Raw genomic sequence first — 12,624 nt, forward strand, 5'->3', positions numbered from 1 at the left:
TAAAGGCCAATAAAAGACTCAATATAAAAGGTCTTGTAGCACTTGTTTATGACAAACACTTTGGGTTCTACCGAAAAGCCCGTACCAAATATAGATGCTCGCTACTTTTACAGTTTCATTTCAGTCTGGTCTAATCATCTAGTCGTAATCTGATCATGTGACCCATATTTCCTGCCAAATAGCGCGGAAAATTTCTGCAGCATTTTTTGACCATCAGAGGTGACAAACAGGCTCGCCATGTTTATCGGAGGATGATATGCACTCCTTCGAGCTAGGTTAAAAAATTAGACGAATTTTTATGGTAGGTTTTGAGATATCAGTGTTCAAAGTGACAGCATTACAATGATGATGAAATAAACGCCTAAGGACAATAGACATGATTTTATTGAATGCGTGAAGGATATTTGTGAAAATATTTCGACGAATGAGGTTGCATGAAAGTGTAAACAGAAGCCATCGTGTTCAACTACGTCCCATTTGAGCTGTTTTGGAAAGGAACTCCAACCTACAGCATTTTCGTGATCGCTTCGATTAACTGTTCTTTTTTGAGCTTTTAAGAGCTTGCAATCACATTTCCACATATTTTTGCACCTACAACACAGCAGAGTAAGACATGGTGAATCGTTTGATACCAAATAACCGTGATGTGAATTTTGTTGCAAGTCAACCTTAAAGTATTTTTAATTCACAATAATTTGTAATTAACAGCATGATTCTGTGGCAAAAAAAGGCACAGCGGCTTGAAATAAATCCCTAGGTGACCAATCAGATTAAGTTTAACTTATTTTAAATATAAAGTTTTTGAACTACGAAAAAATTTACTTATCACCAGAAGTGTATTAAATTAAGCCAAATATTTTTTTTATACTGTCTAGATTTGTATAACTTATTTTAGTAAGTTTTCGCATACCTAGTCATATCAAAATTTTTTTATCATATTCACAAATTACGTAAATTATTACAAGCAAACTGTGGTACAGACAAGGATGACTAAAAGTAACGGAAAGAAATAGTTTTGAGAATCTAATGGACTTCAACAAAATTGGAGAAGAGAATTGAGGTGAGCTTTGTCAGAGTAGTAGGCCTAGTAACTTAACAAGTTACAACCTTTATTGAGTTATAAACAACAAATTTACACTAAGCAACCTTTTATGAGCAATAACTTCCTTCCACATAACTGAATATTTTATTACGTACGTTTCGATTACATGTAAAGCGAAATGTGTGACTTGATAACTTTAAAACTGTTTTAGAATTAATTTGCAATAACCAAAAAAGTTTTCAATGAGTGGGTTTCCTAAGAGTAGAAAAAAATTGCACACTGGCCATCAATAGCAACAGCTTGGAATACGGTTGGACCATTTTTTGTAAACACAATTTTACAATTAAAGCAAATAGTGAGCGCATGTCTTGTGAAAAGAAAGAATAGTAAATTGAAAATAGCAATACTTACTAAATGCTAAAACATTAGCTGATAAAATTTTACTTATTTTAAATGTTTTAATAGTGAGTACAATTATAATCAATTGAGTGTGATAAAGCGCAATAATTATTGGCGATCTCTTACCAAGTTGTAAAACAATAAGGTAAAATTACATAACAAAATGGGTCGCGGTCACAGAAACCATGGTTAAGTCGCAAATCACGAAGTTGAGTTATTCGACTTTAAAGTTGCACTAACTGAATTTATAATTTTGGTAAGGATTTTTGTAACACGTGCTTCTGGACCAATCAAATAGTGATCTTTCTGAATCTGAAGTCATTTTAAATAGTAAATGTCTTAAAACCTCGGAAAAAAACCTTAAAACCGTTGCTATGCTAAACAGGAAGTACTGAAAAATGGCGTCCGAAAAACGTAATTGTTTCATTTTTGCCGATTTGAAGGATAATTCTGACATTTTGGACACTTATAATGAGCACTTCGGTATTCCAACTGATGCCAAAAGCACTGTAAGTATGTCAGGGAATGATCATGATATATTCCTAACCATTCTTATAAAATTTTTACAATATTTAATTATAAGAATAATTATTCGATTTTATAAGATTTGATTATAAGAAAAATTATTCGAATTTGCAAGATCAAAGTATAGAGTGACCGATGATGTGCAATGTGTTACTGTTATTATTTTTTTAAACATTTTGTTGATCATACTACGGTTGTGCTCAATATCGCGGCACTGCCAAGCCGTTTTTAATATCTGCAAAATTAGGTAATACATTTTCTTACAGATACACAGCCATTTCTATGACAACCCGCGAAAATCTGTTTGGATTTTTAAATTCAGCATAATGTTTTTGATATAAAGACAGAAATCTAGATAAATATCACAACCTCTTAATATTGGTTGCTATGACGTTTTGAAATGTAAACAAAACTGTGCATCGGTTTTCGTTTCTCAGACTTTAACACCAGTTTTCTCGGAACTATGTTTTCGCACTGATGGTAAACATGCATTCAGTTTATTGACCATAAAATCTGCTGTAATTAAGCTAGAATCAAAATTTTTTTTGCAAAATAACTGTGAGAATTTTCTCCTTCTGTTAATGCAGATAAACTCTAAATCTTATAATCCCGACTTAACCATGGTTTCTGTGATCATGACACAAATATATGCTACAATTCTGTACTAATTTTGAAGGTTATGCATAGGGAAAAATCTAGTAGCACCTATACCCTATAGTGCTGCAGTGTATGCCATGGTGCTTTGGGTTGCAAAACAGCCTAAAAGTGCATGCGATAAGCTTATGTGATAAGGCAGCCAGCAGGCTTGGTAATGCTAAAGCCCTCTTTAAATTTTAGCTATACTCACTAATTTCACCTTCTAAGCACATTATATATATAAGCTTTGCTGACTGAACAGGCAGCAGAACAGTGTAAGGCCTTAGTTGATGTTGTTGAATTTTAACTATTTTGAAATAAAATTTACTGCAGCTATCCGTGTTTATTGCCAACTCACTAGTAGTTAAATTAGCATTGATAGGTTGGGATACCCAGTCTTGCAGCTGGTTTATTGTCAGCATCAGTCAATGCCCAATCAGTTCACGATATTTCACACATGCTAGTGAGATTGACTATCATTGTAACTATGACAGTAGTTTGATTACAAGCTGTTAGAAGTGAATACATACAATATTTTGCCAAGGAACAAAATGCATAGCATCTTATGATTAATCATATCTGGAATATATTGTCATCTGTCATTGAAAATTGCTCAGTTCAAAGTTTGGGTCTACAACTTCGTTACTACACTTTTAACTATTTTTGGATATTAACCATGTTTTTGGATAAAAGCATTTGCCAATCGTTACTGCTGAAAACCCAAAAGCAGTACTTTTTCCAGGAGCTGCTCCAATGACACTGCATAACGACATTCAAAGTTATTGTAAAATACTTTGCGTCAGAACGCTAATAGTGATAAAAAATACACTAATCTACCTAATACTTTGTAAAAAATTACTTAACAACTAAATTGCAAAACAAATAATATGTAATTCAAGTGGAATTAATAGCAAACGTGCGCAAATCACGGGCTGAATTCGACTAAAAACGATTTAGTAGCATTCGCTGCATGCCCAGTTCTTACCTAGCCAGAGCTGTATAGCTTCGCAAAGTCCCGCGACCAAAAACCGGAAATAACGCTTGTTTCCAAACAAACCCAATCGACATACTGATAAACATACATACTGACAACCTAATACAATACGACATACGGAATATTCATGCCTTGCTCTCAATACCTTTCTTTTTTGCATTTATTACAAAAAAAATTGTCTTTTTTGAAAAGGTGTATAATACAACAATCAATTTTAGAGTGACTGCCGTTGGAAGTAGTTTTTATTGGTCAAGGTTGCGGCCTCTCCATTACCTTATAACTTAGATGTAAAATAGTGGGAGTCGCCCGTTTGTTTGGAAACCAACGAGCTCCCACATACGCTTCCGTTGGTAGCGGGACTCCGTGAAACTATACGGCTCTACACCCAGCTACTCAAATTAGTAATATTCCTAATACATGTAGGTAGATGTTATTAGGGATTGAAAGGCGGCTTGGAATGCGATTGACAGTCACTGTATAAAGAAAAGCTTACGGGTTGGAACTTCATTTCATTAGCGTTTGAACGAATGGTACTTGCACTCACAGCGATTCTATTCTTACCATCTTATCTCAATGATTAGCTTCTAAATTCAGATATGTTTACGCACCAAATATGGCTAACAGACTTTTTAACAGACTTTTGCATGATCTCTATTTATATTAGTATATTTTGCTCTTTTTACCTCCTAAATTGGCTAACGCTGGCGCTCAGTCTCGCTGCTGTTACAAAGTGTTGACAAAGCTGTTTTTATTATTTTCATTTTTTGTTGTTTTTAAAGATTAAAGTTGAATAGATGTTGCAAAAAATCAGTTTTGCAATAGCTGCTGTAAAGAAATTAGGTTACTTGGTTATATGTCGGTGATAGAACTCAAATGTTCAGTTCCTATTCAACTAATGGTTGTACCTCTGGTATTATGTGTAGAGCACGCCCCAGCGATATCCTTTGTCCTTGCCATGAATATAGTTTTACGAATCTATGTCTATCTCTCTTTTTTGTGTGATGAGTGTCTGTGTGGCTTGGAGGACCACTACTGCATATAGTTAATGTCCTTTTCTATAATAGTAGTAGTAGTTTTTTTTTTACATTATTTATTGTGATAATCGACATTCATGACAAAAAAGCATGTTTTTCAAGACGTACTACACACTAATCTAGATATGAAGCTAAAATATAATATGAAGGATAGAACATAAGCAATTGAATGGGAAAATATATTGTGCTGTTTCCGTGACTAGTAACAAAAAACGAACATAAAACAAATACAATATTTGATGAGCATTTACAAGCGGTTACAGTATTAGCAGGTATAGTAGTAATATCATATAATTTGTCCAAAAGAACAGGATATTGGTGTTGTTGTTGGATGGCATACATATTGGATGGCATACAGAGAGTTAGGGTTATGCAAATTGGCAAAGAAGATGAAGTTTAAGGTTAGTTTTAAAAGAGTTAAGGGTCAGGGTTCGTAATTTTCTGGGAAGAGAGTTGAAGTTTCTCAAAATGTTTAGGTTTAATTGGTTGTGATTGTAATGTCTCTTGCATGTATATATATGTATATAAGTGTAGAAGTTTGCAGTTTAAAGTACAGTTTATTCTCTGCATGTAACTATGTCTATACGCATACACAATACAATTCTAAGTGATTCAACTCCCTATTACAACTGTCATCATCACACATAGTCTGATGAAATGATGATGCAATACATAGTCTGATGAAATGATGATGCAATGTCAATATACATATTGAGTAGACAACTCCGACATTGCATCCTTTCGTTTATAGACGAATAGTTCATTCGTAACAAAACATTTATCAAACAAATAGAACGCGGCTGTATGAAATAGTGATCAACCAGACCACTTAGTTTAATGTTACAATTAGACTGCTGTCCGCATCTCTGTTAACCTATCACATAATCCTTCAAGTAATGCGGGGGCTGGGAGTGACGACCGGATCTCCTGGGTTCATTTGCCCAGGATTAGGATAGTCTGCATTAGGTAGCGTATCAATATCAGTGTTAGCATTAGATCCCTCTGCCCCATCAATTGGCTCATCATCAACATGTGTCATCTGGTAAGGTTGTGGCCTAGGGTCCTGCGAACCTGGTGACATCACTGGCATCACGTTTGTCCTCGTAATAGGTATCTGCTCATTCCTATTCTGTGGGACTTGTCTTCTGTCTCTATCTAAAACATCAACAGTAGCAGGCGGCAGATACGGTTTGGTATAATGGACATTGCGCCTAAAGATTCTACCATCCCTGGACTCAAGAACTAGTACAGGCCCACAGACTTCACGAACCCTAAATGGATCACTATAAAATGGAGCCTGGATTTTATTAGGATTTTCCCTCCTTAACAGCGCTAGATCCCCACATTTTGTTTCATGAAAATGTCTCCCATTGTTTTTCCCTTCTACCATGCTGTGCTTACGCTCAGCGTCATTATCTCTGCATTGCAGTTCAGCGTTGTGAATGTCATTAATATGTGGCAATTTAGTACGCAGTTTTCTACCAAATAACATCTCAGCTGGGGATTTACCTGTAATGCTGTGGGGTGTGTTGCGGTATGCCACTAAATACTTTTGTACCTCGACTTTGTAATCTGCTCCTTCAGCATACGCAATTTTTATGCGCTTCATTATTGACCTGTTTTGTCTTTCCACTTCTCCGTTTGCCTCAGGCCACCTAGGAGTCACCAGATGGTGGTGGATACCCATGGAAGTCATGTACTGCTTAAACTCATGTGAGACGAATTGAGGACCATTGTCACTTTTGATGTATACTGGCAGGCCATGCACATCAAATATCTTGGACATGATCTCAATGATTTTGGTGCTAGTGATTGTTTTTATGTACTCTATTTCATACCAGCGGCTATAATAGTCAACTATAACAAACAGGTAGTCGCCATTTGGCAATGGTCCCAACAAGTCACACGCTAGCTCCTCCCATGGCCCATTAGGCAAATCTGTGACCCTAATAGGGTCCCTATTGGTGGTTGAACCTGTTACCTGACACCCCTGACAACGTTTCACATAACTCTCAACATCGGCATCGATGCCTGGCCACCAAACTCTTGTTCTTAGGTTTCTCTTGGTACCTACTGTACCTAAGTGCCCTTCGTGCCCTAACTTGATCATGGCCTCTCGCAACTCCTTCGGGACCACTATCCTGTTGCCGCGGAGCACCAATTTACCAATAACACAAAGTTCATCCTTGCGAGTTCGATATATGGGCGGCACCTTTGACGGAAAATCATGAAATTGACCGGACTCGAGAGCATTACGGACATGACACAACTCAGGATCAGTGAGAGAAGTTTTTTCAACTTCTCTAGCTGTTATGGCTGTGATACTATCTAGTAAAGTGTGTCTGACATATAATTCAGTATGTTCAGTTTCCTTTTGAGGTTGCTCAAGCTCCTTCCTCTTATCGACAGCCTTTAATAACTTCGACAGTGGATCAGCAATGTTCTTGCTGCTTTTCACATATTTGACTTCAAAGTCATAAGACTGCATTCTCAGCACCCATCTCTCTATTCTCATCGAAGTCCTCTTGGTCTTACTGCCATATATGACTTCCAATGGTTTGTGATCTGTTAGTAGTATAAACTTGACACCAAAGAGGTAGTGGTGTAGTCTCTCACATGCCCATACTATAGCTAGGGCCTCACGCTCAGTCTGCATATAGCGTCTTTCGACATTAGTGAGGGCACGGCTGATGTAACAAACCACTCTTGGCCCTTTTTCTGAATATTGCACTAGCACAGCCCCTAGACCAACTGGGCTGGCATCCGTATACAGTAGAGTCTCCCCATTAATGTCAAAGTGGGCAAGTGTTTCATAATTGCTTAAGTCCTTTTTCAGAAGGTTGAATGCTTTCACTTCCTGTGTGTTCATTGAAATCTCCGTTCCTTGTCAGAAAAAAATGGGATGAACTTAGAGCAATATCCAACCAATCCCAGAAAACTCTTAAGCTCTCCTACATTCCTTGGCATGCGGGCCTCACCTACAGCTTTGATTTTATCTTTCCCTGGGCTCACACCGTCACTTGATATAGGGTGTCCTAAGAAGTCTATGCTTCTAGCACCAAAAGCACACTTCTCCCTGTTGAAGGTCATGCCAGCTGCTTCCAAGCGCGTCAGAGTCTCAAGCAACCTTTGATCATGTTCAGAACATGTTCTACCATGAATCACTATATCATCAGCCATGTTGGCCACGCCAGAAATGCCTCGAATGATATTTGCAACCTCGCGCTGATAGATTTCTGGTGCCGCGCTAATACCAAACATCAGGCGTTTGTAACGGTATAAACCAATGTGGATATTGAACGTTGTAATGTCTCTGGACTCACGACTCAATACAAATTGGTGAAAGCCAAGTTTCAGATCTATTTTGGAGAAGAACTGTGCTCCATTCATGTCCCTCAAGAGTTCATCAACTGTTGGAACAGGGTAGTGGTGCCGAATTACTGCGGTATTGGTCTTTCTCATGTCAATGCACAACCTAATTTTATCATTGGCCTTTGGCACTATTACTACGGGGCTGACCCAAGTTGTTGGCCCTTCAACCTTTTCTATTATGTCAGACTCAACAAGCTCATTCAAGTGGTCCTCAAGTTTTCTCATCATTGCAAAGGGAATTCTACGGTATGAATGTGCTACTGGGGCCACATCAGGGTTAATAGTGAGACAAATTTCTTGTTTAGCCCTATTAATCGAGCCTGAAAATAGGTTTGGAAATTTGGAACTATATTCCTCTACTCCACAACTATCACCCTTACCTACCACTGCACTGCTACTATTACTGTTAGCAAACTTGACAAGGTTAAGTGCTTGCGCAGTCTCTACACCAAGAAGAGGTTCAGCACTTTCTGATATAACAACAAATCTTACATCTGCTAGAGACTCGGCACCTAGATTCACTGTGGCCCAGAATTGCCCCAAAACAGCCATGGGAGAACTCGACGTGTATGTATATATGTTTGGACCACCCTTTTCCTGTTTTGAAATATTGACCTGATTAGCTTTCATATGCTCCCAGGAGTCTTTACCTATGATATTGCAATCAGACCCAGTATCTATTATGAAGCTCACGCTAACCCCACCAACGCACAGATTTACCCTCATTAATCCTACTTTTTGCACTGTACTAATCTGAAAACTAAAAGCAAGTTCTGAGTCCAGGGGTCTACCGCTAATATCTGTCTTTTGAGATTAGCCAGGGAACTCCCTTTCTACAACTGCATTGGCACTGCGTGTACTCGACTTGCACATAGATCTGAAATGATTTTTTCCATGACATTTAAAACATTGTTTGCCAAAAGCGGGGTACTCTATGATTTTGTGTGTGGTGCCACATCTACCACATATTCTGTTACCTATTGTTCCATGCTTATCTGCCTCAGCTGTCACACTACCACTAGGATCACTCTGACCCTGTCTGTTATAACCAGACAAACCAGACTTGGTCCTATTCACCGCCACATTACCACTCATTTCTGTAGCGCGTGCATCCACAGCCTCCTGCGTAGCTGCAATTCTTAGCAAGTTTGTAAATAACAGGTCATTGCCTTGCTCTAGGAGTTTGCGCCTAAGCAAATCAGAAGTACATGTTTCCACTATGTGGTCTCGGATTTGTTCGTTCAAGTCATTATAACCACAACTCGAACCCGCCTTTCTCAGCCTAGCACAATATTGTGATACACTTTCGCCAACTGCCTGGCTATGCCTACGAAACAAGTGCCTTTGAAATGTTATGTTTGGCTCAACTGTAAAATGGTCTGCTAGTGCTTTCTTAAACCCCTCATAATCGTCTCTTGCGGACTCAGCAAGGTTTTTACTAATCTCCCTGACTCGAGGTCCTGCATGAAGTAATAACAATGCTTTTCTTTGAGCACGCATATCCTTTCTCTCATCATCAGGCAAGTCTAAGATGCCTTTAGAATCTGAGAAGGCCTCGAACTCCTCAATCCACTGTGCCCAGGCTGCCGACACAGCACTAGCTTCCCCATCAGGATTAAAATGTGAGGGTCCCCTATCCATGGCCACTACGCCACGCATACAAAAACCACTAGTGGCAGAGTGTCAATGAAGGCAGAAAAGCAACCACCAAATACAGATGGACAGTAAATATATACTCAACTGGTCATGCATCAAGTCAGCCCGTTTAACACTGTAGAGCCGCTCCAGAAATTTATATCCTCGTCGCCATTGTAATGTCTCTTGCGTGTATATATATATATATATATATATATATATATATATATATATATATATATATATATATATATATATATATATATATATATATATGTAAGTGTAGAAGTTTGCAGTTTAAAGTACAGTTTATTCTCTGCATGTAACTATGTCTATACGCATACACAATACAATTCTAAGTGATTCAACTCCCTATTACAACTGTCATCATCACACATAGTCTGATGAAATGATGATGCAATACATAGTCTGATGAAATGATGATGCAATGCCAATATACATATTGAGTAGACAACTCCGACATTACAGTGATGTGAGGAGCTGAGAAGCTTATGCCGATTTCTGGTTGTATGTGGATTTATTAAGTGTTCAAAAGCACCAGAAAGGTAAGTTGGGCAAAGGTTATTCTTTATTAGAAAACCAGAGAAGCAGGTAAAGTAGATTGAGAGGGCTGGCAGAGGTAGTATGGCTGTCTTGTTTATAATTAAATGTGTTGATAGAGTTTTAGATTTCACTTGCCGGTTGGGTTTGAGACAGATGAGTCGGAGAGCTCTCTTTTGGAGTAGATATAGTTGGTTAGTGTGGAGAGTTGGGCTTTGTGAGTAATATAGGTGGATTCCGTATATGAGGTAAGAGTGGATGAAATTGAAGTAATACTGTTCTGAGGTGGTGAAGTCTAAGTGGTGCCTTAGATTATAAAACAATCTAAGATTGGAAGAAACCTTGCTGGAGATGTGTGATATGTGGCTTTGCCACTTGAGAGAATCGTTGATTACGAAGCCTAACAACTTAGATTGGCTTTTTTCCTCCAAGAGATGGCCACTGATACTAATGTTAATAGGGTTGGTTTTAGGGGCATTGATAAGTAGCTAGTGAGACTTAGAGAAATTTAGTTCCATTTTGTTCATGACACACCATTGCTGAATGAGTAGCATGTCTTGGTTTAGTTGCTGCAGAAGAAGTTGCAGGAAGAATTAAAGAAAGTGGTGTCATCTGCATAGGCATGGACTTTGCAATAGTGGGGCAAGGATAAAAAGTCATTGACGTATATTTGAAAGAGGGTAGGCGCTAAAATTGATCCCTGAGGGACACCAGATGTGGTTGGCAGCATGTTTGATAGAACGTCTCTGATTTTCATGCATTGGCGACGATTAGGTAAGAAAGATTGAAGGGTTTTCAAAAAGTTACCAGCTATTCCTTTGTGTTCCAGTTTGCTCAGTAATATCTGATGATTGACTACGTCAAAAGCTTTGCGGAAGTCTAGAAACAAAAGTAAGAGAAGTTTGTCACATTTGACTCATCAAGCCGAGTGGAGTAGAGATGGTGCATAGCTGTGGTGCAGGAATGCAATCTTCTGAATCCTGATTGGGCTACGTTAATGACTTTGTTAGCACTCAGATGAGATTGAAGGGCAGACAAAATGTGCTTTTCATATATTTTAGAGAGGACGGGTAGCACCGAAATAGGTTGATAGTTTGACAAAGCATTAGGATTTCCACCCTTATGCAGTGGTGTTACAATAGCTACTTACCATTAAGAAAGAAAGATGCCTTCTGTAATGCATTTGTCGAGGATGTCGGTGATTAAGTGAAAAATGAAGAGAAATGCTAACTGGAGGATGCGAACTGACAACTTGTCAAAACCGGTGGCTTTTCTATGGCCAATTGCTTTGAAGAATAGGATTACTTCTGAAGCGTTGATGTTAGGTATTGTGTGTATTAGGGGAGGTGGTGGTACAACTGATGTCAATGGTGTTGTCACATTTTTTGAGGAGCCAATTTTTGTTGATTGAGCTATATTAACAAAGCGATGATTAAGCAAGTTCGCTACTTTTGTGAGGGACGAGGTGCAAGGATCTGTCGGAGACTGTGGTATGTTCGGAATAGTTGAGGATAGCTGAGTGTTGTGAAGTACATTCCATAGATGTTTAGTTTGTTTGGTGTCAGATTGAGATACAAGATTGGCAACATTGTTTTTTCTTTTTCGGTATAAGGTTGGTGGTGAAATTTTTCTGATGTTTATATTCAGCCCAGCGTTGAGCTTTTTTTAGAAAGTCCCAACGTTGGATGCTTTGTTGGACTTTATGATCCAACCAAACTGGCATTACTTTTGATTTAACGTATCTAGTCTTTAGTTTAAGATGACTATCAACTATTGACTGTAATTTCATATTGAATTTATCCAGCATAAGCTCTGAAGAGTTGGCTTCATACATTTCCCTCCAGGAAGCAAAATTAATGTCTCTTTGGAATGATTGGGTCGAGAAGTTTTTCCAGTCATAGTATGTGATTTTGGTGCGGCGTTTTGTGGTTTGTGACGCGACCCCTAATTTGCGTCTTCCGTACACCATGTTATGATCACTTAAACCAATATCAATGATACCGTGTTGGTGGATGTTACTTGGATTGGTCACATAAATGTGATCAATTAGTGATCTTGAGTGGGCTTGAATCCTAGTAGGGGATTGGATAAGTTGTAGAAGACCAATTTGATTAATTAGGTCCGTCCACTTTTTATTTGATGTGTTTAGATCAATGTTGAAGTCTCCTAGAATAATAATTTCGTCACAGATTTCATCACATTTTGTAAAGTGTAAGGCGAAATGGTCTAACCAACTGGCTGGGGAATCAGGAAGTCTGTAGATAACTGAGGTGATAAAAGGTTTGGCTGAAGGTTGGGATATTTGTATAGTTAATGGTTCAGGAAGAATATCGTCAAGATTAGTTAAGACTATGATTAAAAGTTGAATGAATATAGGTCAAACACCGCCACCATGTTTCACAGCTCTGTCTCTACGAATAATACTA

At 38.2% G+C, this 12,624-nt stretch overlaps 1 protein-coding gene across 1 annotated transcript; it reads right to left on the bottom strand.

Moving 5' to 3' along the window:
* Nucleotides 1–8,815: 8,815 nt before the first annotated feature.
* Nucleotides 8,816–9,643, bottom strand: LOC137400581 (uncharacterized). Its single transcript, XM_068086911.1, has one exon. It carries the CDS (start codon nt 9,641–9,643, stop codon nt 8,816–8,818), a length of 828 nt encoding a protein of 275 aa, XP_067943012.1.
* Between the last annotated feature and the right edge of the window lie 2,981 nt (nt 9,644–12,624).

Source organism: Watersipora subatra, chromosome 7, assembly GCF_963576615.1.
Source record: "Watersipora subatra chromosome 7, tzWatSuba1.1, whole genome shotgun sequence".
In the NCBI taxonomy this organism is placed as follows: domain Eukaryota; kingdom Metazoa; phylum Bryozoa; class Gymnolaemata; order Cheilostomatida; family Watersiporidae; genus Watersipora; species Watersipora subatra.